At 38.0% G+C, this 27,701-nt stretch overlaps 6 protein-coding genes across 12 annotated transcripts; 4 read left to right on the top strand and 2 right to left on the bottom strand.

Annotated features, from left to right (window-relative positions):
• Nucleotides 1-643: 643 nt before the first annotated feature.
• Nucleotides 644-3,413, top strand: CHX28 (cation/hydrogen exchanger 28). The gene is made up of 4 exons (XM_018129966.2): nt 644-838; nt 1,008-2,003; nt 2,116-2,706; nt 2,805-3,413. The coding sequence occupies exons 1-4, from the start codon at nt 644-646 to the stop codon at nt 3,411-3,413; spliced, it is 2,391 nt and encodes a 796-aa protein (XP_017985455.2).
• An 809-nt stretch (nt 3,414-4,222) lies between these two features.
• Nucleotides 4,223-5,941, bottom strand: NRPB11 (DNA-directed RNA polymerase, RBP11-like protein). Of its 2 annotated transcripts, none has more exons than XM_018129949.2 (5): nt 5,782-5,941; nt 5,603-5,692; nt 5,400-5,478; nt 5,161-5,256; nt 4,223-4,576 (listed from the first exon to the last, which is right to left on the bottom strand). In XM_018129949.2, exons 1-5 carry the CDS (start codon nt 5,832-5,834, stop codon nt 4,544-4,546), a joined length of 351 nt encoding a protein of 116 aa, XP_017985438.1. In that variant the 5' UTR covers nt 5,835-5,941; the 3' UTR covers nt 4,223-4,543. The 2 variants fall into 2 exon arrangements, with proteins under 2 accessions (XP_017985438.1, XP_017985446.1); XM_018129957.2 differs by having other exon boundaries at nt 5,154-5,256.
• A 1,351-nt stretch (nt 5,942-7,292) lies between these two features.
• LOC18614613 (RING/FYVE/PHD-type zinc finger family protein) lies at nt 7,293-13,417 on the top strand. 2 transcript variants are annotated; one of them, XM_018122273.2, is made up of 12 exons: nt 7,293-7,527; nt 7,663-8,002; nt 8,752-8,929; nt 9,063-9,112; nt 9,203-9,295; nt 9,375-9,463; nt 9,679-9,757; nt 10,003-10,085; nt 10,611-11,410; nt 11,782-11,865; nt 12,000-12,645; nt 12,986-13,417. In XM_018122273.2, exons 1-12 carry the CDS (start codon nt 7,496-7,498, stop codon nt 13,125-13,127), a joined length of 2,616 nt encoding a protein of 871 aa, XP_017977762.2. In that variant the 5' UTR covers nt 7,293-7,495; the 3' UTR covers nt 13,128-13,417. The 2 variants fall into 2 exon arrangements, with proteins under 2 accessions (XP_017977762.2, XP_007052504.3); XM_007052442.3 differs by having other exon boundaries at nt 7,294-7,527; nt 11,785-11,865.
• Nucleotides 13,418-13,795: 378 nt separating this feature from the next.
• Nucleotides 13,796-16,690, bottom strand: ATAB2 (RNA binding protein). Its single transcript, XM_018122326.2, has 5 exons — nt 16,156-16,690; nt 15,978-16,047; nt 14,981-15,152; nt 14,562-14,705; nt 13,796-14,126 (listed from the first exon to the last, which is right to left on the bottom strand). Exons 1-5 carry the CDS (start codon nt 16,641-16,643, stop codon nt 13,867-13,869), a joined length of 1,134 nt encoding a protein of 377 aa, XP_017977815.2. The 5' UTR covers nt 16,644-16,690; the 3' UTR covers nt 13,796-13,866.
• A 253-nt stretch (nt 16,691-16,943) lies between these two features.
• On the top strand, nt 16,944-27,641 carry LOC18614615 (uncharacterized). 5 transcript variants are annotated; one of them, XM_088802963.1, is made up of 14 exons: nt 16,944-17,100; nt 17,436-17,678; nt 17,767-17,893; nt 23,685-23,812; nt 23,924-23,996; nt 24,102-24,204; nt 24,392-24,509; nt 24,635-24,716; nt 25,185-25,246; nt 25,384-25,456; nt 25,550-25,633; nt 25,890-25,970; nt 26,304-26,438; nt 26,882-27,641. In XM_088802963.1, exons 2-14 carry the CDS (start codon nt 17,473-17,475, stop codon nt 26,885-26,887), a joined length of 1,278 nt encoding a protein of 425 aa, XP_088659089.1. In that variant the 5' UTR covers nt 16,944-17,100; nt 17,436-17,472; the 3' UTR covers nt 26,888-27,641. The 5 variants fall into 5 exon arrangements, with proteins under 5 accessions (XP_088659089.1, XP_017977776.1, XP_017977781.1 ...); XM_018122287.2 differs by lacking the exon at nt 26,882-27,641 and having other exon boundaries at nt 16,945-17,100; nt 26,304-26,612; XM_018122292.2 differs by lacking the exon at nt 26,882-27,641 and having other exon boundaries at nt 16,945-17,100; nt 23,927-23,996; nt 26,304-26,612.
• LOC18614616 (photosystem II 5 kDa protein, chloroplastic-like) lies at nt 27,123-27,641 on the top strand. The gene has a single exon (XM_007052448.3). It carries the CDS (start codon nt 27,199-27,201, stop codon nt 27,517-27,519), a length of 321 nt encoding a protein of 106 aa, XP_007052510.3. The 5' UTR covers nt 27,123-27,198; the 3' UTR covers nt 27,520-27,641.
• Nucleotides 27,642-27,701: the final 60 nt, after the last annotated feature.

Raw genomic sequence — 27,701 nt, forward strand, 5'->3', positions numbered from 1 at the left:
TAAATATGAAAAATATCTAAAAATTTTAACATGGAAAAAAAATGATATTTACATTTGGATTGTTATGACATTGAGATGGTCATGAAGATTAAAAATTAAGTTAAAATTTGATATGTTGATACATCAAAGACAGAGAAAGCATGACAAAAAGAATGCTGAATGTTAGTTTGTTACTAGTTCGGTGCCTGTCATGATTGTCTTGTTTTCAGCTTTTCGATCACGGCCAATGTTGTTTTGGGATGTGTCTGTCCTGAGCAAGCTGTGTAATAGTTTGGACGCAAGCCTTTGACGTGACTCCGTGTCCGATAGAGGCCTAGACTTTGTTTTACTTTGATATGCGGTACCATTGTCGGATGACTGTCCGAACAATTTTCTATTTGTCTTTGATTTTCGTCTAGGCATCTAGATATTCACCATTCACATGGCTCAATTCCCTCAACTTACTCCTTCATTTGCTCCTCATAAAGAGGCAACGATTTACATCCACTCACTCATCCTGGTGAAGATTCATCAGGACAAAGAACATAGTGCAAATTACGTCCACTTTGACAAAAAGAAGAAGATTTTCTAGCTAATAGAGATCCTTCATCAATTGGGAAAAGAAGAGGAACATAAAGGAAAAACAAGAGTCAATATGTCAACAATGCCGAATACCAGTCGCGTCGACTCCACATCTCAAAACGTCACGGTGAACCAGCAATGCTTAAACTTTGTAGCCGCCACTATGATGAACGGATCTGGAAAGTTTCTTGCTCTGATTTCGGCATACGTTCTTAGCAGGGTCGTACACCACCTTTTGAGGCCTTTATCTCAACCTTACATAACTTCTGATCTTCTCGTACGTCTATGTCTGTCTTTCCCACTTTCTATACCAATTAGATTCCAAATATTTGGATTCAACATGAAAATAGATACGTTGTCCATGATTAAAGCGTATTTAGTTGTTATGTTTCGTTTCTTTTGTTGTGATTGAAAGCTTTTTTTTTATGATCTTCTAATGCATGCAGATAGGGCTAATTCTTGCTACCCTACCACCTGTACGTGACTCCTTTGCGAATCAATTCACTCTGACTTTGGACAATATTGTTGACTTCGGCATGATCTGCTACATGTTCGTTTTGGGTCTAGAAATGGACCCTTACGTGATCTTCAAATCACCAACTCGCCATGCAATGGTGGCCTATGCTGGAACGCTCACCACATTGATCATTGCAACCGCTATAACTCCATGGCTGCATTATTCAAGACATACAAACATAGTCACCTTCACCATCTCGCTCTCCATCCATCTCTCCGGTAGTGGCTCTCACATACTGACCCGCCTCATAACCAATCTCAAAATAGGCAAGTCAGACATAGGAAAGCTTGGAATTGGTGCAGGGGTGCACTCTGATATGATCACTATGTTTTTCCTCTCCATCGGTTATATTTTCGTTCCAACGGGGGACTTTGCAAGTGCTCAAGAAGGAATGAAGGGTGCCATCAAAGTGGGTTCTGCACTTGTGATCCAGACAATAGTCGCGGCAAAGATTTCACCGATCTTCATGAATTGGGTTAACAACGAAAACCCTGAAGGAAAGCCCCTGAAAGGCTCACACCTAGTGCTCTCAATGGCCTTCATGGCAGTCATATGCACCTGTGCACCGTGGTACGGTTACAACTCCTTCATGAGCGCGTTTATGGCAGGGCTTTTCCTACCATCCGAGGGGCGAATATCGAAATGGGCGATTAACAAAATCAACTACTTGCTAAGCACACTGTTTTACCCGCTTTTCTTCTTTTGGGTGGGGCTTAAAGTTGATATCTTAAGTTTTCGAGCAGGCCACATAGACACATGGGGAAGGTTTTTTTCTCTTGTATTTATCACAACAGTTGGGAAAGTCGCTGGAACAGTCATCTGCGGATTGCTGTTAGGTTACCACTGGCCAGAATTGGTAGCACTTGGTTTACTTTTGACAGCAAAGGGTCATTTTCACATATACTTTGCTATTTATGGACTCAGGGTTAGTTGCCTTCTTATTTGCTTCAGCTTATATGACAGTTGTGTGAATTAGAACTTGGAAGTAAGATGACTTTAGCGATCAGAATTGATTTGTTTGTAATTGTTTGATGCAGAAGGAAATCATCGACATGACAACCTGCATCTCGATGGTGATTGTGGTCTTCTTAACGATTGTGCACACACCATTTCTTGTGAAGCATATAATCGAACGTGCAAGGCAAAGGGTACCAATTCACCGGATGGCTCTTCAGTGGCTTGACCCTTCCAGCGAACTTAGAATCTTGCTGTGCGTCCATGGACCTCATAATTTGCCTTCCACAATCAACTTAATGGAGATCTCTAGAGGCACACCTGAGCCTGGACTTCTGGTTTACGTTACAGACATGATTGAACTCACGGAGCAATTAGCTGCAACGCTGGTGCAAGGTGAAGGAGTGGACAGCATGACTATAACCGACAAGTCGGTGACAGAAATGAGAGATCAGATCGGTCATGCTTTTCAAGCTTACATAGATGACAATGGCGGTGGTATTACGCTTAGCCGAATGCTTGCACTTTCAACATTCAGTGGCATGGCACAAGATCTCAGCGTTCTAGCAGAGGACTTGATGGTTTCCCTTATTTTATTGCCGTTTCATAAGAGACTGAATGCGGACGGTACACTTGATGGAGGGCATCCTGGTTTTAGATACGTAAATCGTAAGGTAACATCTCAAATTTAGAAAGAGTTTCATATTATCCTTGGTGATTCAGAATTATAGCAATTAACGATATTTTCTGGCCTGGTCTGGTCTGTAAACAGCTGCTTAGGAATGCCCCATGTTCTATTGGAATTTTGGTGGACAGAGGTTTTGGATCTATCGAGAAAATATCAAGATCATCTCTAACCAATGTGGCAATCATTTTCATTGGGGGCAAAGATGATCGAGAAGCACTGTCCTATGCTGGTCGCGTAGCACGGCATCCTGGAGTAAAGCTCACTGTAATAAGATTCCTAGTAGACAAAACTTCAGAAAATGCACCGAGGAGAGTGAATCACAGAGCAAGTGTGGCAGAGCAAGAAGAAGAAATGAAGCTTGACGACGAGTGCTTTGCTGAATTCTACGAGAGATATGTAGCAGGTGGGAAAGTCGCTTATATGGAGAAGCATCTTGCAAATTCATCTGAGACCTACACTAATCTTAGGTCTTTGGGAGGGCAATATTCCCTCATCATTGTAGGGCGAGGTGGGAGAGTAAATACTGTGTTGACACTGGGACTTAATGACTGGCAACAATGTCCAGAATTGGGTCCTGTTGGGGACGTACTTTCAGGGTCTGGTTTCGCATGCCAGACCTCCATTTTGATCATCCAGCAGCACAGTATTAAAGGACAACTAGATGGCCTAAGTGATGAGTTCTCCATTATGTAAACGGCAATGCTAGTTAGGTAGGTTTAAACCAAGCCAGATTATTTGTAGAGATGTAGCCGGTAGGAAGAAGAAAAATATACATTCTTTCATCCACACTTGAATTCCAGACATTGTCAACTCAAGAAAACGCGCAGCAACAATGCTCGGACACTAATGAATTCACTATGCGTTCCAAAACAGAAATAACCTTCCTTCATACTTCCCTTTGATGACATCACTATGGGCTCGGAGGCTTATTCCTGTACCGGAATGGCACCTTGCAGCCGTTCATGGAACTGTCACACCTGAGCTCTTAAATCAAAGGACTACGAAGGGCAAATCAAATTAATGAAGAAAATGAACTATTAACGAAATTTCATATGCAATGATGCAGATATTTGTATTGCCCTCAATTCAAGCCGATAACTCCTATTGTGGTGAATGTAAGATAAGCCTTTGTATCTAATTATTACGTGCTACCAAAATGATTGACATACCTCACATTAGAGAACTGTGAAACTCATTCCAAAACATTCAGTATGCAGACCCTCCTATAATTAAAAAGTATGTCCTTCTCAAGATTATATACGGTCAATTTCAATTGACCTGCTCCTTTCAGACCGTTTCACAACTCCCTATTGGCTTAACCATATTATTTACTCTAGAGATGCTGCTTCCTTCAAAGAACATTCTGAAACCCTGCTATATTGACGATGCCAATTTCAATCATTCCAGAAGTACAGAACCATGGATCACTGAAGCACGAAGCATGAACCACAACACGAAGCATGAAGCATGCATACCTCAATTAGATGGAACAACAAAACAAATGCCCAGGCAGATATGAAATACTGCAATTAACTAGCAAGTACCATCAGGAACCACATAATCGATTCACAGATAAGTAAAATATGGTAAGGGATCAGCTTAGTTAGAAAAACTATAATACAGAATGCAGAAGGTTTTTGTTTCTTGAACTGCTTCAAGACAGACTTCATAAAACTGTTGTGACAAAAGTCTCAATAAGATAAATTGCTGCTTTTGATGCATCACAACTGTCAAAATGAGAAAGATGTCTCAAAGTAATAGGTTCACTTCCTTTTAAAGTCAGAACATAAATGCACACGATACTGAGGCACCTCAAATATGCATTAGTAGTCCCTTGAATGCTTTGCCAACTCAGCCTACAAAATTGAAATTAAGAAGTGTGAGGATGAAGCTCAATATAAGCACTAGTGCTCGGCAAAACTATCAAGATCGAGACTGACTTTCAACAGTAATATATTAAATTAGATATTTTGACTGTTTGAGTAAATCTTTAGATAGGTGACACGCAAAGTGTTTGTGTATGCATGTGCACATGTCTGTGTGTAAGAGGGGGAGAGAGATAAAGAGAGAGAATTAGAATCCTAATTTGTCACAGGTTACTGCCAATGCCCCTAAGGAGATCCTTCTATCAGACAAGTGCAGCTATGAAGAACTCATATTGTATGAGTAGCGCTACATGGAAACACTAATGACTAATCTACAATAAGTTAAGGCACTACTTCATTTCTAGGGAATATGATATTTATCATAAATCGTCAACACATAGGACATGTTCAAGATGTAGAACTACAAGAGAATCTCCTCATTAAAACTATGTTAGATTGTATCAACAATGTTGGACTTGGATGCAAAAGCTTCATGAGACACAGCAATTCCACTAATCTAAATAAAATTAAATAACAGTACAAATAAGTTAATGAAGAAAATACAGACGTAACACCTCAAATGCATTCTTCAGATGATCAAGTTCCTTGTCCAGATCATTGATAGCCTGATTATATGCTTGCATCGGAGAAGACTGGCTAGTTGTGTGGATCTACAAAATTACATCAAATCAGTTAAAACCCCGAAAATCCACAACCAGATGCAAACAATAATATACAACAGCTGATAGCGTATATAAAGCCAGCCCTGTTTGGTTCCGTAATACCCTTAGCCTAAAAACGAACAAATACTAACCCTAACAATGATTTTGTACTGCAGAGGGTGAGGAAGCTTGTAACCAGCAAACAAAACGTTCTCGTCTCTGTGCAATTGCCTGATTGTTTATCACCATACAAAATTTTATGGCAAAATGAGCAAAAAATCAGAGCTTAATCCAGCTAAATAAACAAAATCAGACGAAAATTTGAGAGGGGAAGGATGTTATCTTATGCGCGCACATTCGAACGATGTTGCCGATGGTGTGGTCTTCTCTCTCGATAGTGAACGACGCCGCATTGATTATCTTGGTGTCTCTCTCGTAAGAAACCCTAAAGCAATCCAACCGACAAAAAAGACAACAGTGAGTTTGAGAGATTGAGGGTTTCCAGAGACAGAGAGGTTGGGATGAAGAAATTACTTTTTGGTGCCCTCGGGGACGACGAATCTCTCGTAACGATCGGGGGCATTCATGGTTTTTTCCTTTCCCTTCCTCTCTCTTCCTCCTCTGCGAGCTCTGGTTTTACACTGCGCTCTCCCGCTTGAGAATGGTTCGTTTGGCCCTGGCTGGCGCCGGTTGAAATGTTATGAAGCGGCTTCGAGATCGCGGGAGGAGCAAGTACGACGTCGCTTCGTTTTCTTTCTTAAGAAATGACTAATTGCATAAGGGGTATACTAGTTTTGGTTATTTTGATTTCATAAATGGTACCATAAAAATATATATATATATATATATATATATATATCAAAAGGAGATATACCTAAACGCGTGAAGGTTATATAATTTTTTATAATGATTTAATTTGATATCCAAACTAAAATCACAAATTTGCAAAAATTGAAAATGTAAACCATATGGCAAAAATCACAAGATGTCACATTAAGTTGGTAATATGTTAACAATAGACAAGTTTGAAAATGAAAATACTAACTATCAAGTTATACGTGTGTACATGCATATATATATATATATTATATAAAATTAATGTTTTATAATCTTTTAAACAATGTTTCTTTCAATTTAATAAATATTAATAAGTTTTATTAAGCTCTTTGTATCTAGTGGCATTATTTTGTAACTCTAAAAATACGGTTAACATTGTGAAACTTTAATTTTTGAGAATTCTTAATTTATATGTCATATCACCATGTTCGGAAGTCATATTTATATTGTTACATCACAAGTTGCACTTATTTAATTTACACATAATTCTTTATTGTCGCATAATTTAAGCAAATGCTTGTATACCAATTATTATAAAAGTGTGAAATTGTACACAATATTACGCAATTATAATAAGAAAACCACAAAAAAAAGGAAACAAATCTAACTCTTTCTAATTAGGCATCAAATCCTCTTTCTAATTATTTCTTAATTGACCTAACGTAATAAGATAAGGTGAGAATTAGGTAAAAATCACAAAAAATCTAACTTTTACACTCCATTATTCATCAAAAAGAAAAAAAAAATTAGGCAATCTTTTTTAGTATTAAAAAATGAAAAATAAAGAAAGTAAATGATGGTTTTTTAACTTATTTCATTTAAAATGATACTTGAAAATTTGATCATTAATTGTCATTGTTTATATCAACGGATATAAAATTTTCAACATATCAGAATGTGTATTACTAATATACATGAAATTTTGTCTTAAAATATAATAAAAATGAAAAAAAAGGTGAGCAAGAGTTTTTTTTTTACCAAGAAAAGAAAGAGAAATTAAAACCATGAAATCAAACGCTGACATGGCAGACTGTGATTGGTAAATCGAGATCCCAGAGGAGAAGGCCTTACTAACTCCAGGTGGCAACGTTTCATGAGACAGAGGCGTTTACTTTGACCAAAACGCGCCGTATGGTAATCCCACCCTCTCCCTTGCGTAGTAGCGTTAAAATGAAACCAGATTCACAAAAACAGGCAAACAGAACCATAGCTACACGTCGCCGATTATTAATTTTACTCGTTCACTAAACCGAAAAATAAAAAAAATATCGGGGGGGGTTTTTGCTTTTTTAAAGGTTTTAACCGGCGATATTATTTTAATTACTTTTTAATTTTTTTATTTTAATTTTAGGAGCCAGATCGCTAAATCTCTCCAAAACTCAAAAAATTCAAAATCCCAAAATCCCTCACTATGGCCTTTCACGTAGCTTGCCCAATTACATGGTACAATATTTTTTTTTTCTTCATACACTCTCTCTTTAAAAAAAAAAAAAAGAAGAAGAGGGCTCTCTCCTTCTTTTAACTGGCTCTCGAAACCTCGTTTTGTATTAATGTTTCTGGTTTCTCTTTGTTTTGTAGTCGGCGAATTTGCTTCTGTTCGCTAGGGTTTCCTCGGAATCTCCAGTCTCCCAACTCCAAGAATGGCTTCTTGCAGGAAGTGATTCGAGTCGAGGAGTTTCTGAAAGACCCCTGGGGCGTTAGGGTTTCTCGAGAGGGGACCGTGCAGGTTCCCGTTCCCAAAGTCGCACCCGTTCCGGCCGGGGATGGAGGCGGCGGCGGCGGCGGCGGTGGTGATGCTGCGGAGGAGGTCGCCTCCGTGTCGGCTCAGGCGAAGCGACTCGCGCTTCAGAGAAAGGCTGCCGCCGCGATGGTGGCGGCCGAGGATTATGCTAGGAGGGTTGAGTCGGGTGATATTGCGGTAATACTCTTACATTTGAATCTATACATTTGTTTAGGTATACGTCTATATGTATATGTACGGTATATATTAAGTTTTGCGTTTGCATTTTGGTTTAGTTTTGAGTTAAATTTGGTGGAGTATGAATTTTTGTTGTAATTGAGGCTTTAGGGGGTTATGTTGTTCAATTTCAGCTACATTTAGGTTTATATTGGTAAGTTGACTTTTGGCCATACGTAGTCTGCAAATTTTTTGTGCACAATTTAAGTTTATTTTGCAGTCTCTTTGGGTTGAATTCTGTTTGTTGTTTACGTTATTCATATTTACTTTTGGCCATATGTATGTGTATGTTGATGACTAAATGTATAATGCTGGTTGATTGTTGATTTGATACCATAAAGCATGCATTTTGTAGTGATATCGGGATTCCAGTTATTGCATTTGAGCTAGATTTTGGGATTATTTTGCGGTTGCCCATCAGTCATTTTTAAAGTATGCTTTTTTATGTTTGGAAATAATATATCTTTGCCTGTCTATGTGAAACTATGTATGCAAATTATTATAGAAAGAAGGATTCAATGGTTAGGTTTTCTTTTTGGTAGTTTACTTATATGTTGACTGGAAACACTACTTTTTAAAATGAAAAAAAGGAAAGGAAAAAGGAAGGGGCCTGTGTTGGAGGTTGGGTAGGTCTCTATGTGCTTGTGATTCTATATAGTGTTCCTCTTCTGTGGCTTTTCTGGAAGTGATAATTTTCTTTTCCTTTACAGGTTGCATCAAAAAATTCTGTTGTAGAAGAGCAAGGTCAGTCCAACACAAATGTAATGTGTCGCATGTGCTTTTTGGGTGAAAATGAAGGAAGTGAGAGGGCAAGAAGGATGCTCTCTTGCCGAAATTGTGGCAAGAAGTACCACAGGAGTTGTTTGAAATCTTGGGCTCAACATAGAGGTACTAAATTTTATTGCCCTATCATCTTTCAAGGTGTAGCTGCTAGAAATTTGGGGCTTAGTGTGGAAGGACTAAATTTTCTTTTCTTGTTATCTTGTACTACTGCAGTCTAATACATTGGGCATGATTGCAGATTTGTTTCATTGGAGTTCCTGGACCTGCCCTTATTGTCGAACCTGCGAGGTAATTTATTATGTACATTAGTGCTCATTTGTTCTCAATAATGTTCAAATTTTTTGGTCACGCTTATTGCATCTCATCTCCTTACTTTAGGTGTGCCGAAGTACTGGAGATCCAACTAGGCTCATGTTCTGCAAAAGGTGTGATGGTGCATACCATTGTTACTGCCAACATCCGTCGCACAAGGTTGGGTGTGCATTGTTTATTCCTGAGTTTTATATCTAGATTAAAATAGAATGGCTCACATAATCCGTGGATTATGCAGAATGTTACTTCTGGGCCATATGTGTGCCCAAAGCATACAAGGTGTCACAGCTGTGGATCCAATGTCCCTGGAAATGGTTTAAGTGTGCGGTACGATTTTTAACCCATAGAAAAGAAGCATTTGCACCTTAAGTTTCTCCATCTGTGCATATCGGTGCATAATTTTTATTTTCAACGATTGAAACTCTTTAATTTATCATTTGCCTTTTTTAGTGTTTGACAACTGAATTTTTTCATGTCCTCTGCACAAGTATTTCTTTTAGTATTGATACCTAGGTTTTATCATTTTCTTGTAAATCTCACAGGTGGTTCTTGGGATACACTTGTTGTGATGCTTGTGGAAGGTTGTTTGTGAAGGGAAATTATTGCCCTGTATGTTTGAAGGTAAATTCATTCTTCTGATTGTTATTGGTGTTTGGGTTGGTCCAATTCTAGGTACATAGATCCCCTAGCTTATTGATTTTGGAAAGAATCTCCTCCCCCCAAAAATTGTTCTTTGATGAAAAAGCAAGAAATATGGGTATTGTGGACTACTTTTGATTTGATTATAGAAGCCATGCGAATGCTAACATGCTTCATGATTTTCTACAAAAAATGAACTTACTAGACATTTTTGTGCAACCTTACAGGTTTACAGAGATTCAGAATCAACGCCCATGGTTTGTTGTGATGTTTGCCAGCGCTGGGTGCACTGCCAGTGTGATGGAATCAGGTTCATTGCTACCCTTGTACTTTTAAAGAACTACCAATTTAATTTCTGCCCTGTTATCTTGTGTTTATTGCTGGTTTTTGAATGTTGATTATTTTGAATGGGCTAGTTGCTTTTGTATTCTGATGTTGAATTTAACACTAATAGATGTGTATTGAATTGAGCTTTTATGTGGTCAATGTGGATAGTTTGCCTTTCAACATGCACTGAGTCCACTGGGTTTATTCCTTGTAATTGTATAGGGTCAAAATGGATGGTTTAGTTTCTCAAGGATTTTGCAAAATGCTATGTGCATGAGCTGTTTTTATCACAAACACTATAATACTCTAGTGAAACAAACAAATACACCTTGTTTTGAAATTTCTAATCTCTAGCTCATTCATATGTCGCTCAAAGTACAAGTTGCTAAAAAACAAAATACTTTCTCTGCATGATTGAATAAGTTGTAGAAGACTATTATGGTTTCAGCTTTACAGAAGCCACACAAGTTTTGGATCATTGTTTATTTATGAAAGAAGTGTTTTGCAGTGATGAAAAATATCTGCAGTTTCAAGTAGATGGAAATCTCCAGTATAAATGTGCAACATGTCGTGGAGAGTGCTACCAGGTTACAGATCTTGAGGATGCTGTTCAAGAGCTTTGGAGAAGGAGAGACAGAGTTGATCGAGACCTGATTGCTAGCTTGAGGGCTGCTGCAGGGCTGCCAACCCAAGAAGAAATATTTTCTATCTCTGTATATTCAGATGATGAGGACAATGGTCCTGTGATGCCAAAAAATGAATTTGGACGTTCTCTGAAGTTCTCTCTCAAAGGGATGGCTGACAAGTCACCAAAGAAGAACAAGGAATATGGAAAGAAATCTTCAAGTAAAAAATATCCCAAGAAAAAGGCATATCAGGCATCTTTCATTAGCAAAGGAGAATTGCAGTTGAGTCTTGAGGAGAATCAGGATATCCATTCTCAAGTATACAGCTTGGGTGAGGACAGGAACAATGAAGTTGTGTCTAAGAGAAATGAAGGACAAGATATTTCTTCTCCTGTTGCTGGAATTTGTTCTACCAATCAGCCAGGGGTTTTGAAACACAAGCTGGTAGATGAGGTGATGGTTAGTGATGAAGATAGAACATCTCGTGTTCTTAAAATCAAAAGCAACAAATCACATGATTTAGACAGTGGAGATGATACTGGAAAACATGGTAGCAAGTCAAAGACTGTAAAAGCAAAGAAGTTAGTCATAAATCTAGGTGCACGAAAAATAAATGTTACCAACTCCCCAATGTCTGATACTTCAAGCTTTCAGAGGGAACAAGATGTAATTCCCCACAATGGTATGCTCTTCTCTGTCTTTGAGATAATTTGCACTGCATGATTACACATATTATGATGATCATATTTTTCTACAGTCAGACATCCATCATTCCTTTAATATGCTGTCAGTCTAGTAACCTCCTAGATTGCTACTTCATATTTCTAGCTGCATCCAAAGATCTGCATTAGGTTTGATTAACTGTTTTTTTCTCTTTTATTTCTAATCTTAATTAAGTTTAGGTTTTTCACCAATCCCTTTTGTTTGTTAAAATTGTACATATAAAATGAACAAGATATTAGATGGCATGCATTATATTAGTTTGTTATCATCTCTGGTTTGGAAAGATTAATCTAAACGCTATGCTGCCTTTTCTCTTGTTTGACTGATTAGCAGGTGTTCAAGATGCCAACCAACAGAGAATGGATGACAAGTTTATGCTGGATACGCGTGACAGTTCTGCTAAATCTGGTGATGGTAATATAGCAATTATGATCCATTCCTTTGGTGTTAAAAAGTTTAGTTGTTGTGCTGGCATTGGTGACCAGTTGGAAGATATTTTTCTTTCAAGGTTCTGGAATTGAGACAGTGGGAATTTTTTGTGTTTGCAGGAGACAGAATCGATCACTCCACCAAGTCAAGAGGTGTGAAAATTGCAGGCAGAGAAGGGAATTTGATAAAGTTTGGAAAAATTAGGTCAGAAATTCCTGAATTAAGGTCCAAACTTGGTGCAGCAAACAGTTCTGATAGACACGGAATTGTTCCTCACGAACACACGCGTGTTACATCAGGAAAAAGAAGCATTGATGGCAGTAGGCTTGCGGCTGTGCCTTCAGGTGAGGTCTCTACCCTAAGAGGGGGCAAGGTGATGTCAGGAAAGCAGTTGGAAGACAGGGCTGATATGTATGCTGAAAGTAATGAAGATTATGGTCGCACACCTGTCTTGAATTCTTTGCCGAAAGATTCCAAACCGTCTCTGAAGTTTAAATTGAAGAAACCTAATCTTGAGAATCAGAATTCTCAGGTCCATTCTGAGGAAGAAAAGAGTTCTATAAAGGGCCAAAGGTCAAAAAGAAAGAGACCATCGCCCTTCATGGAAAAATCATTGTTTAATGAAGATGAAGATCTTGATGTCACACGATCGCATCAAGACAGTTTAATGGATGGCATGATGGATGCTAGTTGGATTTTAAAAAAGTTGGGTAAAGATGCAATTGGAAAGAAAGTTGAAATTCATCAGGCATCTGACAATTCATGGTAAGATTTGGCTTCTCTTTACCACTGACAAACCACAAGGCAAGGGTAAACTGGTAGGCCTATGGCTTTCTAGTCCTTTGCTCATGATTAATCTAAGTCCCTTAACCACGCACCCCTTTTTTGTCCATATGCAACTGCAAAACATGTACACTTCTGGATTTGAGCTCCAAAAGTAGAAGAAAGAATTTGTCGTGGTTTCAATTTCATGAAAGATGGAGACGATGCTTGTTTTAATTAGGGTCCTTAGTCTCCACCCAAAGCCTGCTTTAATGGTTCTAGATTGTAGATTCTTTGGTACATTCCCTGAATTTAATCCTTATTTTTCACATTGAACTACCAGGCATAAAGGAGCTGTTACTGACGTCATTGAAGGCACATCTGCATTATCTGTCAGGCTAGATGATGGTAGAGTGAAGAGCTTGGAACTTGGGAAGCAGGGTGTTCGATTTGTTCTTCAAAAACAAAAGAGATCCAAAATTTGAAAGCCTAATTTATTCTTAGTGAGTGGATTTGTAGAGATTTTTCCATTTTTCTGATGAGGCAGTTCTCAGGCTCTGAAGGACCTCACAATTGGAGTTCTGCTGCGTCTTTTTTTAATTTTTTGTTTTGCCCTGCTTTTGTATTGATGCTACTCTATAGCTTAGGCATTTTCTTTCAGGCAGTTCATTTTTCTAGTGAAGAATCAAGCCTGCCCATCAAGGTTATATTATAGTGGAAGACTGTCCAATTTTCTTTTGCACCTCCCCTCTCAATGCATGTATTTGATTTCCCATCTGATGTTTACATGTGGCTCTCTCCTTTGCGCTTCTAACTACAATAAATCTAACCCTAGAGCATTTTCCCCCGAAAGCTCACAGTAGCTAATCTTCAGTTGCCCTTCTAACTGAAAATTGCAACCATTTCCAGATTACTTTCATAACCGTGTATGAACGTTTTTCCTAATGGTCCAAGTATAGCTTTATTCCTTCTACCAACTGTCCCTTTTCTTCAGTTTGAAGGATGCAAATAGTTTTGCTTTGCCATAATTTAAGAATGCTCATCTTCAACTAGAAACGGTGAAGCTACAGCGTACAGAAGTTCAGCCTTTAAAAGATTATGATTAGCTGGATTTCTATTGATGTTACTGGCAAATACGCCTAAGTAAAGAGAATTGAAAAAAAAAAAAGTAAATAGAATTGAAAAGAAGGTATCATCATCTATGTTTCTTGGCAACTCCAATGATTATACAGGAGGTGGCGGCAAGTCCAATAGAAGCCAGAATCCAACACAATCATCCGAATCCAAGTCCTCTTGGATGGCGAGGAAATGTAATCCTCCACATGCCTTCTTTGCTTCTTCCCAAGCTTCAGCTTCACTTGTAGTTATGGGAGTCTTCTTATAAGTTGCATAAACATAGCGGGTAGAAATTCCAACAGATAGGATCAAGCAAGCACGAGCGGTGTCGGCCTCCACTGAACAGACTTCCAATCCATTCATCCAAGCTGCAGTAAGACATTTTGGTTGAGCCATAAATTTATTATGAAGAAAACCCCAGAATTGAACTGTGAATGCAGTAAATGAGAAAAAAAAATATGAAGGCACAAATGTTTCAGAGAGCTGATATTTGGTGAAGTATTGGTTTGGCTGACTGAGAGGCCAAGAGTTCAAATATCACCCCTTGCAAAAACAATTGTGAAAATTAAAAAGCATTTACAATTTGATCTTTAATGAATTGAAAGCAATCAATCTGATTCAATTGCAGATAATTTGATCAGTTGTGCTCAGTTTGATGGGTTTGCCAGAATGAAATGAAAGTTTGGGGGGCCTTGCGCAGGGATGGCTCCCACAGGGGCGATGCCATTATGAAACAGATGGATTAAACATGCTGCAGGATTGCTTAAATGGTAAATGAGGAAAGCAAAGAGATAATGATTAACCTGCCAATGGTTTTGCACGTGAAGATGCAACTGCAAGTCCTGGAATCAATGTCTTGTCATCAACTTCAATTCCCAGTAAATCCAAATCTAGACCAGCGCCAAACACAAATCTTTTGTCCAAGGACAAGATCTCCTCTCGAACCGCTAGAATAGAAAAGTGAAACCAGTTTCAACCAGAGAAGGATGACAAGAAAGCATATCGAAAACTAATAACATTTTAGCTGAGAAACAGCTATGCTTCATTGCGAATAACAGGAAGAAGACTTCCACGGTCTGTCAATGCGTAGTATTTTAATACAAATGAAGTCAATAATGCGACACTATACGGACACATACAGTAAACAAATCTGTTGTTAAGAGGTTTATTGAAAATGTAAATCTTGTATTAGTTAACACGCCGTTGAGAATGGAAGATCTACCTGAAAAAGGTAACTGGACAAAAGCCCATTTTTCTCCAACTAAGTTCTCTGGAAGTTCCATTGGGAAAGGGTTATCTAATGTCAAAAGTGGCTTGGAACCTTTTTGAAAACCGGGATGACGCATATAGATCGTCTCGTAGCGTTCTTCCAACCAAAGAAGTAGTGATAGGCACTGAAAAAGGAAAACAACCATTGAACATACAGTATACATTACAACTTTTGTAACTATAAACTCAACTGAAACTTTATAGCAACAACCTGCAATTTGTAAGAAACCAAAAGATGTGCAATTCATACCAGTACATACAAGGAAATGCAAATTTGGCCATTGTGTTTGTCATATCTTCAGTTTTGTCAAAAGCAAAAACAGAGAATCATGAGGGTAAAGTAAGGTATTCAACTCCTAAAAGCCTTAATGTCAGGTTAGGAACCTGGGTAGTTTTTTGCAATTGCATGAAAGAAGATTAAGAGTACTATTTAGGTGAGAACATGACCTTTATTCTTTTATTTTTCTTAAAAAAGGAAATTAATCTGAGAAACTCCCAACTGCAATTTTTTTGCCTCGTCTATAAGAATGCTACAATTCCATTCTTGACACCATATATAAAAGTTACATGCTTCTATATTCTACATAAGAGTATCTGATATGGAAGAAACAATTTAAGGACTCTTGCGTTTATTTAAACCAGGATATTGCCCTCTCGAAATTGATAATTAAAATATGAAAAAAGGTGACCTTCGACTCAAAAATATCCTAGTTTTGCCCTGCAATGCGCAATTGATGTTCATACAACCTATATACTCACAATGTACATAGCTAACTATCTTTCTAGTCTAAAGATTGCTCTCTTTCCCCTTTCCTTATTCCCTCCATGAATCTGTACATGTATTTTCAAGAAACATTTAGCACAGCACTTCAAGCTAGCTGCTTAGACTTCAGATTTTTTGCACATCTCATGCTAAAGATTAAGCAGTGGTATAAGATCCAGAAACTCACCCGTTTGCTGGGCACCGGCTTTATGCCAAGTTCCCTACATGCCTTTGTAATTATCGTTTGCATTTGTGACCTATAAACCAACAAAAAGGAAATCAATCAAGAGCATTGATTATGATTAATATGCATACATGTAATCGTACATGGATATTTTGTATATCGAAAAGACCGTAAATTTGACCTGAAGAAGCGGACTTTTTCTGGCATAGGGACACCAATATCCTCACTTATTGATACAATAGCATCCTTTAAAGTAATACTGTTGATGACATTGTTGGGAAAGTACTTTGTATACTGAAGAGAAAGTGAAGTGTCACACACTACGAGTTCCCATATCTTCTTGCCTCTGATATCAAGAATTGGCCTAGAGCAAAAATCCAGCTCCCACTCCGTAATGCTCAGGGGATCGGTGTCCGAGTCAAGATAGCTCAATTCTGAAGTTGGGTCATCTTCTTCATCGTCATCCAATTCAGCTTCGTTTGGCACTGACACTGAGCTTTCGGATATAGAGTTTTGTTTAAAATGGTGCTGCAGCTGTTGGTAGTTTTTAGATGAGAAGAGGAATGAGATGTTGCTGGATTTCGTCAGAAAGTGAGATTTGGAGATTGGTTTGTGGGATTGGAGAGCCGGGGATTTGATTCTAGTGGAATTGAAACTTAGAGTTGCCATGGAAAGCACTGTGAAAATGGTTAAAGAAGTGAAGATGATGGATGGTAGTTTTTCAGTTATAGGAGAACCACACATATCTGTTAGCATAATGGGCTGGGTTTGGATAGGGCGGCCTCCATCTTATGCTCATTTAAGCATTTGGGACTCGACTTCAAGAGGTAGTGGTTTGGGTCTGTTGGTGATTTGGTCTTTGGGGTTAGGTTGTTTGACTTTTTGAGCACTTGTTATTGTTATTTGGGTTGCATCTTGGGTTTTCATGTTTGCGGGATTTTCATGGGCTTTTTCGTAGGAACGAACGAAAGGAGGATAAAACGGATGGCAGATGGCTTTTCTGTGAGGAGTGAGGATTCCAGGAGTCAGGACTCTTTTCTTCCCAACTCCCTCCCTGCTAAGCCTTCCAGCAGCCAACTATTACAAAAAAGGGACAAACCCAGAAAACCTATAGCTCCCATGTTATGTAAGTCCTGATCTCTCAACACCCCCATTACTTTTTTTGGTGTTTTAAGCCATTTACATGAGCTAATACTTGCCTGTCATCGCGTTGGTTAAATCTCTCTGCAAACCCGTTATTCTTAAAATATTACATATTTTTCTTTAGACATGAATTCTTGCTTTGTCTGTCAAAAAGTATTAATTCGTTCAATTTTCCTGATTTGGATTAGGTGTTTTTTTTTTCTTTTGAGCGACAAATTACTACCTAGTATATAGGATTGCCATGATGTGCGTGATAGCAAAAGTTGTAGCTTTTGTCGGTATATTTGAATGTATGATGTAGCTTCCTGTAATGGATAGGTACCTAAAGGAGCTGGCTTTGTCTGATTAAAAAAGGATGGTGAAGTTTTCAGCTTATTCTTTGATGATATCGTCATTTACACCTTTGCATTCTGTTACCCTGAAAAACCATCGCAGATTTTCTATAAATATACCTTACAACTATTCTACCAAAGCAAGGACCATTTCTTCTTATACTGAAAACGCTCAAATTCATACAGAAGACGCGATGGTTGCCAGGCGCTATCTTCCTCCTCTGTTTAGGTACATAATAGTAATATCTAGACTTTTTATTTTTATCTTCCACACACTCTATGGAATGAGAATCTGTTTTGGTTTCATTAATTTGCAGCGTGGCTCCCATGATGGAGTGGACTGATAATCATTATAGGACTCTGGCCCGCCTCATTTCAAAACATGCTTGGCTTTACACAGAGATGCTTGCAGCTGAAACTATTGTTTATCAGAAAGGGAATCTGGTAAGTTGTTGAAAGAAGACATGTCTTTTAAAGAACACTCTCCATATTACTATTTTTCTTTATCTTCTGTTTAGAGATGGTTGATATTGTGATGATGGACTTTACAACTTATCAATAGTTAAAAAAATAAAGAATTACAGGACTTGAGACAAAATCACTTTAGTTCATGTGTTGCATGACACATAGCTGGCAGTGGGGAATCTTAAATTGAAAGTCCTTAGATAAAAAAACAGAACACCAACTGATGTAGCCGAAAGGTTTAGGGCAATTAGAACTCAACAATTAGGGCTAGAATAGGGTTGATTGTGTTGGAACAATAAAAAGATAATTGGGTTTTCAAAGAAACCTCTTGAATAAATATTCAAAATAACAAAAGATGATAATCTTCTACCTAAGATACTTATTTATAATAGTTAAGATAAATCCTAATCAAATAATAATTCTAATCCTAAATAAAGACTTAAAGTACTAAAATTCTAATAAAGATAGGAAAAAAGAATTTCAAACTAAATAAATAAAATAAAATCCTAAACTAACTAAAATACTAAATAAATTTTCATATGCGCCTGCATCAGTCCCCTCGGGTCAGAAAAGACTCGACTCCGACGAGTAGGCCTTGACATACTCCTCATAGATGTCGGGATCCACTCTTTTCAATTCTTCTTCTGCAATCCAAGTGCTTTCATTAGCAGGTTTACCAAGCCATTTCACTAAAAATCGTCTATACGGGTTCCCTCGTCTAGATCGAACCTCTTTTACATCTAGCACATCCTCAATAACTTCAACCTCAGCAATTGGAAGGTGCTGAATTTGAGCGTCTATGGTAGATGCAGTTCCATCACATCCATCAAATGGATACAAGTCCAAAATATTGAAAATAGGACTGATTTGTAACTCAGGTGGTAACTCAATTAAATAGGCATTTGAACTGATTTTCTTTAACACCTTACAAGGTCCAAACTTTCTAGACTTGAGTTTGTGATAAGTACCCTTAGGAAATCTTTCTTGCCTCAAGTGCACAAGTACTTGATCACCTTCCTCAAATTCCTGCTTGCGACGATGTTGATTTGCTGTAAAAGAATATTCTGCATTGCTGGCCTTTAAAGCAGCCTTTACCTCTTCATGAATTTTCCGAATATGGTCAGCAAATAACTCTCCTTCATTACTCACTCTAGCTTCTTGTGGTAGGGGTACTAAATCTAGCACATGTTGAGGTTTTAACCCATATGCAGCCTCAAATGGTGTCTTCTTTATGCTTCGATTGACAGAATTGTTGTAAGCAAATTCAGCTTGGGGTATGACTAAATCCCAAGTCTTTGGGTTATTTTGAATAAGACATCTTAACATATTACCCAAACTTCGATTCACAACTTCTGTTTGACCATCTGTTTGCGGATGGCAAGTACTAGAATACTTCAACTCTGTCCCAAATTTCCTCCACAAAGTTCTCCAAAAATGTCCCATAAACTTCACATCTCTATCAGAAACAATGGAAGTTGGAATTCCGTGTAATCTTACAATCTCACGAAAGAATAATTCAGCAATATGAGTTGCATTAGAAGTCCTAAAACACGGAATAAAATGTGCCATTTTTGAAAACCGATCCACCACCACAAAGATAGAATCAAATCCTTTTGCTGTCTTTGGAAGTCCCAAAACAAAATCCATACTCAAATGAATCCAAGGTGCATCTGGCTCAGGTAAAGGAACATATAAACCAGTGTTTTGAGCACTGCCTTTACCAAATAAACAAGCTGGACATCTTTTCACCAACCTCTCCACATCTCGGCGCATTTTTGGCCAATAATAACGATCAGCCACCATTGCCAAAGTCTTGTCTCTCCCAAAATGTCCTCCTAAACCATTCCCATGAAGTTCTCTAATGATTTGCTCCCTTAAAGATCCTTCTGGAATGCACAACTGGTTACCTTTGAATAAATAATCTTCGTGCAATCTATAAGGTAAATTTTCAGCTTGTAATGAACCCTGCAAATCAGCTATTATCTTGCTGAAATATGAATCAGAACTATACTGATTTTTAAGTTCTTCAAATCCTGTGACTTGAGTGCTCATAACTGATAACATTTTACATCGCCTACTCAAAGCATCAGCCACAATATTAGACTGCCCAGATTTATATTTTAAAGAGAAATTAAATTCATTGAGAAAAGAACTCCACTTAGCATGTTGATTACTAAGCTTTTTCTGCGAATGCAAATACCTTAAAGCTTGATGGTCAGAATAAACAGCAAACTCACGATAAGCCAAGTAGTGCTGCCAATGACGAATGGCCCTTACCAAAGCATAAAACTCTAAGTCATAAGTTGAATAACGTCGTCTAGAGTCTGTCAACTTTTCACTAAAAAACTCTATAGGCCTTCCATCTTGACTAAGAACTGCTCCAATTCCTACATATGAAGCATCACACTCAACAACAAATAACTTCTCAAAATCTGGTAGTGCGAGAACTGGGGCTTCAGTCATCAAAGCTTTAACTCTTTCGAAGGCTTTTTGTGCAGAATGTGACCATTCAAATCCATCTTTCTTCAAAGATTCAGTTATAGGACTCATAATAGAACTAAAATTTCGAATGAATCTCCTATAAAAAGATGCCAAACCATGAAAACTCCTTACTTCTTTGATAGATGTAGGTGCTGGCCACTCTGAAATTGCACGAATCTTCTCTGGATCTGGTTTCAAACCCTCTGCAGACACAATGAAACCAAGAAATACCACTTCTGGTTGCATAAAACTGCACTTTTTCAAGTTTATATAAAGCTGCTCCTTTTGAAGAACTTCTAAAACTTGTCGTAAATGTTTTAAGTGCTTTTCCTTAGTGTGGCTATAGATCAAAATATCATCAAAGTAAACCACCACAAATGAATTCAAGAAGGGCTTGAGTACCTCTGCCATGACTCTCATGAATGTGCTTGGTGCATTTGAAAGGCCAAATGGCATCACCAACCATTCAAATAATCCATCCGGGGTTTTGAAAGCTGTTTTCCATTCATCTCCATCCCTCATTCTAATTTGATGGTATCCGCTCTTCAAATCGATCTTTGAAAACACTCTTGAACCAACTAATTGATCAAGCATCTCATCTAATCGAGGAATGGGAAAACGATACTTGATTGTAATTTTATTTATGGCACGACTGTCCACACACATCCTCCATGAACCATCTTTCTTAGGAGCTAACAAAGCAGGGCAAGCACAAGGACTTTTACTTTCACGCACTAGACCTTTCTCCAACAACTCCTCAACCTGTCTTTGTACCTCAGCTCGCTGCATAGGTGGCATTCTATATGCTGGCAGATTTGGTAATGCTGCTCCTGGTACCAAATCAATTGCATGTTGGATGCTTCGTAAAGGTGGTAGACTTGTCGGCAAATCCTCATTGAACAATTCTCCAAACTCCTTCAATAACTGCTGAATTTCTGTTGGATATTGAGGAGATTTACTCATCTGATCACTTTTTAAATGCTTAGTTACCAAAGCATACATAATACCCATCTCACTACCTTCAGCTTCAAAATTTTCAGCAGATAAATACCCAGTGATCTTGCTGATCTTGTTGTTTGCTGATTTCTTAGTCTCTTCTCTAAGAGGATATAAAGTGTACCTCTTGTTATTCTTGTAGAAAGAATAGGTATTTGACTTCGTCTTATGAACCATATCGTGATCATACAACCAAGGTCTACCCACAAGAATATGACCAACATCTATTGGCACAACATCACATAGGGCCTCATCATCCAAGTTATCTCCCATAGTAAATTTCACCAAACATTGAGTAGTTACTGGTACTTCGTGTCCCTTCTTTAGCCACCCAATCTTGTAAGGATAAGGATGTTTGTTTGTAGGAAGCTTTAATTTGTTCACTGCCTCTTTTGAAATAATATTTTCCATGCTTCCTCCATCAATGACAAGATCACACACTTTACCTTCACAAACAACTCGTGTGCGAAAAATACTTCGCCTCTTCCAATCTTCTGCTTCCTCATTTACTGTTGTTGTTATTACTCTTCGTACCACTAATGACTCACCTTGTGCAGGATAAACATCGATTTCCTCTACCTCCTCCTCATACTCATCATAAACAGGCTCTAACTCTTCCCCTAATTCTGCTAAGTTCACCCTTCGTTGTGGGCAAGCAAAAGAAGTGTGCCCCTTTTCCCCACAAGTAAAACATCGAATATGGGAATTGCTGCCTCCTTTATTTGTAGAAGAACCAGAACTGTTTTGTCCTCCATAAGGCATTATACTCTTGCCTTTATCATTCTTTTCAACATTGGTTGCACCTCTATTAGTTTTATTGATTGTGGCAGCCCCTTGATAATTTTGTTGGGATGTTGGATAACCTCGTCTTGCTTCAGAATTATTTTGCCAATGGGTGCCATATAAAGGCTTTCTAGCACCATAGCGTAAAACCCGTTTTTCTGCTGATAGAGCATATTGACGAGCATCTTCAATGTTGTATAAACGAACTACTCCCATCTCGTCTCTAATAGAATGATTTAAACCAGCAAGATAACGAGAAGTAATTTGTTCGTTAGTCTCAGCTAACCCAACCCGAATTGATAAGTTATTGAATTCCGATGTGTACTCCTCAACGGTCATGTTATTTTGCTTCAAACAATGAAACTTTTCATATAATTCCATAGTATAATCAGCAGGTAAAAATTGCTTTCGTAATTTGCTTTTCATGTGCTCCCAAGTGCTGATTTTAAGCTTACCTTGTCGTGCACGTTGCTCTTCAACTCTCTTCCACCATTGAAGTGCAGTACCCTTTAATTTCAACTTTACAAATAACACTTTCCGATTTTCTGCCATGGGTTTCCATTCAAAGTAATTTTCCAAACTAGCTTCCCAATCCAAATATTCTTCCGCATGAAATTTTCCATGAAAATCAGTTACTTCGATCCTGATTCCTCCACTGTTTAAATCAAGAGCATGTAATAACCGGCCTTCCAATCCAACTCTTGCCGCTTGATTTACGGGTCCATCTTCATGAAAGGGGTTCTCGTTCTCAAATTCGTCATCATCCTCGAGATCGTGAATCTCAAGGGGGTTGTGGTCACCTTCCGGATTCTCCATTCGGGCTTCCACTGGTTCCTGACGCTGCAAGGCTTGCACAGCCCGGGTCAAGTCATCAATCATTCTCCGCATCTCTGCCAACTCAGCTTGTTGGGGCTGATTGCCTCTACCTCGACCTCTAGCTCGACCAACCATAATCTCCTAACTCAAATCCTTATAGGATAGTAAGATCGTTTGCTCTGATACCACTTGATGTAGCCGAAAGGTTTAGGGCAATTAGAACTCAACAATTAGGGCTAGAATAGGGTTGATTGTGTTGGAACAATAAAAAGATAATTGGGTTTTCAAAGAAACCTCTTGAATAAATATTCAAAATAACAAAAGATGATAATCTTCTACCTAAGATACTTATTTATAATAGTTAAGATAAATCCTAATCAAATAATAATTCTAATCCTAAATAAAGACTTAAAGTACTAAAATTCTAATAAAGATAGGAAAAAAGAATTTCAAACTAAATAAATAAAATAAAATCCTAAACTAACTAAAATACTAAATAAATTTTCATATGCGCCTGCATCACCAACAAAGATGGAAAGGAAGCAACAGGAATTCTTTAGATGTATGTTTGTTTGATTTTTCTGGTTGCATGTAGGCAACATATTTTGGTTGCTGAACTTTATGCTTTATATTACTAAAATATAAGTGTTAACAATTGCTGATTCTCTTGATTTCATTTTTTTTTCTTGCTCAGGACAGGTTCTTGGCATATTCACCAGAACAGCATCCTATTGTCCTTCAAATTGGTGGGAATAACTTAGAAAACTTGGCAAAAGCCACTGAACTTGCTAATGCTTACCACTATGATGAGATTAATTTCAAGTTTGTACAATTCTTTTACTTGATTTCATAGACATCCTTATATTTTGCAATTTTGCTCAACTAATGCATTTTCTTTTTTTTTTTTTTTCAATATTTTTCTTGCTATAAAAGCAGTTGTGGGTGTCCTAGTCCAAAAGTTGCAGGGCATGGTTGCTTTGGTGTTCGTCTTATGCTTGATCCAAAGGTTTGATAGCTATGCTGATAAAATTGTCAAAATGGCAAGCAGATTCAATTATGCTTTTCTTTGCCAATGTGCACTTACATGTTCAGTTTATAATTATAAGGAAAGTTTGTTGGAGAGGCCATGTCAGTCATTGCTGCCAATACAAATGTTCCTGTCAGTGTCAAATGCCGGATTGGTGTTGATGATCATGATTCATATAATGAGCTCTGTAAGTTCTTTCTGCCAATATTACCTGTTGAACAGGAACTAGCTCAGATTTTTGGGTCTTTTTTTTTTTTTTTTGTGTGTCTGTGTGCTTACTTTTATTTAGGAAAGGATTGTTCTTATCGTTGTGTTTAGTGCTGACTGCTTCGTTGGATGCTAAGTCTTGCTTTCTTCTTCTTTCTCCTTTTCAGGTGATTTTATCTACAAGGTTTCTTCCCTATCACCAACTAGGCATTTCATCATACATTCACGGAAGGCTCTACTAAATGGCATTAGCCCAGCTGATAATCGAAGAATTCCTCCGCTGAAGTAGGCTTTTATTGAGCTTTAGATTTGTTTATATCAAACTGTTCAGTTATGTTACCTGTTGTTCAATATTAATGTACCACTATCTTTGAGATGAGCAATTGACCACTTGTATTTTCTGAATTCAGATATGAGTACTATTACGCTCTCTTGCGTGACTTTCCGGACTTGAAGTTTACAATAAACGGGGGCATAAATTCTGTTGTTGAGGTGAACCTTTATCAAACTAATCATTTATTTACTCTGGCAAACCTTAAGTGTAATAAGTATGGTGTCCTGTATTGTTATTTGGTGATGCCATGAATGTCAATTAGGAAACATATTCTCGTATCTGTTTACACTATTATGAGAAGTTTTCCCTCCATGGATTCAAATTAAAGGAATTTTGCATTATTCCATTTGTGGATTTTATTACAATCTCGTACTGTAGTTGGTAATTACCATTAAATAACACATAGTTGCATCCTGGAAAATTGAGCTTGGTTTTTGCTAATGTGCTTTTCAACCCATTGGAGAACTGATAGGGGATGGCAAATTTCTGTAGAAAACAGAAATATTTTGTTTGGGTGTCTTAGAGTTACATTTGCTTTTGTCTTTAACTACCTTTGTTTGACATTGTTGTCATAATTCTTCTCAGCACATCTGTAACCTATTATTTGTGGACGTTTCAAATTGTAGGTAAATGCGGCATTAAGAGAAGGAGCTCATGGTGTTATGGTTGGACGTGCTGCATACAACTAGTATGTTTAATGCATCTTTTAATTTTTGTTGGCTATTGGGCGTTTGTTTTCCTATATTTATTAAGCTTTCTTTCTGATCTACTATTTTTGGCTAACTCTGAATTAGCTGAGTAAATGTTGTTTGGTGTCTTCAACAGCCCTTGGCAGACTTTGGGACATGTTGATACTGCAATATATGGTCAACCAAGTAGTGGTCTTACACGCCGCAAGGTTGGATGGAAAATTGCTGTCCTTAATTGATGCATTTTGCCCAATTTTGTCATTAAATTAATTTTGTCTTGCTGTTTACACTTCTACTTTTAGATCCTTGAACGATATCAAGAATATGGCGACTCTGTTTTGGGAAGAAATGGAAATAACAGACCTAATGTCCGAGAGGTGGCGAAGGTAGGCAATTTTGTCAGTTTCACATCATCGTTGCAATCGTCCTTGTTGTTCATGAGGAAGTATTGCTGTTAGTGGTCATTGTGGATGGTTTTCAAATCCTTCAGAAATATACCTGTTGTTATCACTATCTGTACTGATGTTGTTTTAGGTCATGTTTCTGGTTTGCTTATAGTTTATCATTATTTAAATATAGCATTTCTTTACCCTTTACCTTCATCCATAATGTATCTTTATGAATACGCTATAATATCTGCAGCCTCTGCTCAACCTTTTTTACTCAGAGCCTGGAAATAGTCTGTGGAAACGCAAAGCTGACTCTGCTTTCCAGCATTGCACGGTATGAAAATTGTTATAAGTCTTCTTACTTCTGCCTTTAGAAGAGTTACTACAGTTTTTCGAAACTTGTCTGGATAGTTTTGGCCTGAAAGGAATCTACAAACCTCTGCTACTTGAAGCTGATCAGGTTCTTTAGCTTCTATCAATTTTAGGGAATGCGCCTTCATTTATTTATTCAAAGAAGCTTCCTGAAACATTGAAATCCATAAATTCATGATTGGAATCCTTAAATTCTGAATGGCTAATACTTCAACTTTACTTTCCTATTGCATCCATCTAAATTCGCTCTTTAGCTACTGTGAAATGAAGTTTGACACAGTTTTTCTTATTGCAGACAATGAAATCCTTCTTTGAGGAAACGCTTGTGGCAATACCTGATTCAGTCTTGGATTCACCTATTGCGGGGGTACCATCTGGTCATGAAGATCTTTTTGCTAATGTACAAGGTTTACTGCCACCCCCATATAATGTAAGAGAACAAGAAGCAGTGTATGCTTAGATTTATCATGTCCTAAATTCCTTAGTTCCCAATTGATATGTCTCAAATTGCAATTCATTTTTTTTGGAATACGACCTAATTGGTCCCATGTTACTATATGTATCAAAACATATAAATGATTAATTTAAAAAAATTTTGCTGTCATTCTTTATAGTGATTAGAATCACTTGGACATGTTCAGTCACTAGTATCTGTGTTTGTTTCACCTCCCCTGCTGTAGTCAGTTTTCTTTTGCTTTGTTGAGCATGCAGCAAAGTTGTGGTAGAGCCTATGTTTGTAAAAGTTAGACTATTGTAGCAATATTTCATGACGGTAGAAAGAGGGAAGACATTGCATTTCATTTGTTTTGGTACATATGGTTGATGCTGGCTTGTCCATGATCCTGTTTTTCTGGCCTGTACTTTCTCTGGCAGCAATAGGATGTGAATTCAATTCAATCTGAGGGATGAAAGAATAAATTAAGAAAAATGAGTTATCTGGAGAGAGAGGCAGGAGTTCTTTTAGTTGTTGGTCCCCATTTTCTGAAATTGGGAACCACCTAAGAGATTTCATGGCCACCACAGGTTTCTATATTGATAATTCGAATGATGTGGCACTCGAATATTGGTCCAAAATTTTCTTTCGATAAGGTCTCAGATTCGGGTGCTCCTAAACGAAGAATTTAACTAACATGAAACAAAAACTCCCTCAGAATCAGAAACCCATTGGCACCTAAGCACCTGAAGAAAAAATGGCTTCGATCACCATGCCAGCATCATTCCTCGGCGCCACCAGCCTCACGAAAGGGTCTCCGAGAATTGCCCACAGGAGACTCGTGGTTGCCAATGCTGCAAAAGGAGCTGAAGTGGAGAGAGTTAAGTTGAGTGGTGAGACCAAAAGAGAGTGCAACAATGGCAGGAGGGAGCTGATGTTTGCAGCTGCAGCTGCTGCAGTTTGCTCAGTTGCCGGGGTTGCAGCGGCAGACGAGCCCAAACCTGGCACCCCAGAGGCCAGGAAGGTGTATGCTCCTATTTGTGTCACCATGCCGACTGCTAGGATCTGTCACAAGTGAGGCACTGCTTTAGTCTGGCTGTGGCAGTGCTGAAAACCATGTACCTTGTTAGTGCTTGTAATTTTTATCTTGGGAGGTACTTAAAATCTAATTCAGTGCTTAATTTTGCCCGTTGATCGCAATGGATGAGACCAACTTTGTACTTGTTTTCTTCTTACATTGTTTTTGTTTTGATCACCCTG

The sequence above is a fragment of the Theobroma cacao genome, chromosome 1 (genome assembly GCF_053813885.1).
Source record: "Theobroma cacao isolate CCN51 chromosome 1, ASM5381388v1, whole genome shotgun sequence".
Classification (NCBI taxonomy): domain Eukaryota; kingdom Viridiplantae; phylum Streptophyta; class Magnoliopsida; order Malvales; family Malvaceae; genus Theobroma; species Theobroma cacao.

Bases quoted from the DNA above. Each gene is read 5' to 3' on its own strand.
- LOC18614615 (XM_018122287.2), top strand. From the start codon at position 17,473: ATGGTGAAGTTTTCAGCTTATTCTTTGATGATATCGTCATTTACACCT. The intron at 24,717-25,184 runs GTGAACCTTTAT...TTCAAATTGTAG, and splicing joins GCATAAATTCTGTTGTTGAG to GTAAATGCGGCATTAAGAGA. The intron at 25,634-25,889 runs GTAGGCAATTTT...TAATATCTGCAG, and splicing joins ATGTCCGAGAGGTGGCGAAG to CCTCTGCTCAACCTTTTTTA.
- LOC18614616 (XM_007052448.3), top strand. From the start codon at position 27,199: ATGGCTTCGATCACCATGCCAGCATCATTCCTCGGCGCCACCAGCCTC.
- ATAB2 (XM_018122326.2), bottom strand. From the start codon at position 16,643: ATGGCAACTCTAAGTTTCAATTCCACTAGAATCAAATCCCCGGCTCTC. The intron at 15,153-15,977 runs GTGAGTTTCTGG...TTCCTTTTTCAG, and splicing joins AGCCGGTGCCCAGCAAACGG to TGCCTATCACTACTTCTTTG. The intron at 14,127-14,561 runs GTTAATCATTAT...GTCTTACTGCAG, and splicing joins ACGTGCAAAACCATTGGCAG to CTTGGATGAATGGATTGGAA.
- CHX28 (XM_018129966.2), top strand. From the start codon at position 644: ATGCCGAATACCAGTCGCGTCGACTCCACATCTCAAAACGTCACGGTG. The intron at 2,004-2,115 runs GTTAGTTGCCTT...TGTTTGATGCAG, and splicing joins TTGCTATTTATGGACTCAGG to AAGGAAATCATCGACATGAC. The intron at 2,707-2,804 runs GTAACATCTCAA...GTCTGTAAACAG, and splicing joins TTAGATACGTAAATCGTAAG to CTGCTTAGGAATGCCCCATG.
- NRPB11 (XM_018129949.2), bottom strand. From the start codon at position 5,834: ATGAATGCCCCCGATCGTTACGAGAGATTCGTCGTCCCCGAGGGCACC. The intron at 5,257-5,399 runs GTTAGTATTTGT...GTAATTTTGTAG, and splicing joins AGTACAAAATCATTGTTAGG to ATCCACACAACTAGCCAGTC. The intron at 4,577-5,160 runs GTGTTACGTCTG...TCAATTTTGTAG, and splicing joins ATCTGAAGAATGCATTTGAG to GCTGAGTTGGCAAAGCATTC.
- LOC18614613 (XM_018122273.2), top strand. From the start codon at position 7,496: ATGGCCTTTCACGTAGCTTGCCCAATTACATG. The intron at 8,003-8,751 runs GTAATACTCTTA...TTTCCTTTACAG, and splicing joins TTGAGTCGGGTGATATTGCG to GTTGCATCAAAAAATTCTGT. The intron at 10,086-10,610 runs GTTCATTGCTAC...AGTGTTTTGCAG, and splicing joins TGCCAGTGTGATGGAATCAG to TGATGAAAAATATCTGCAGT.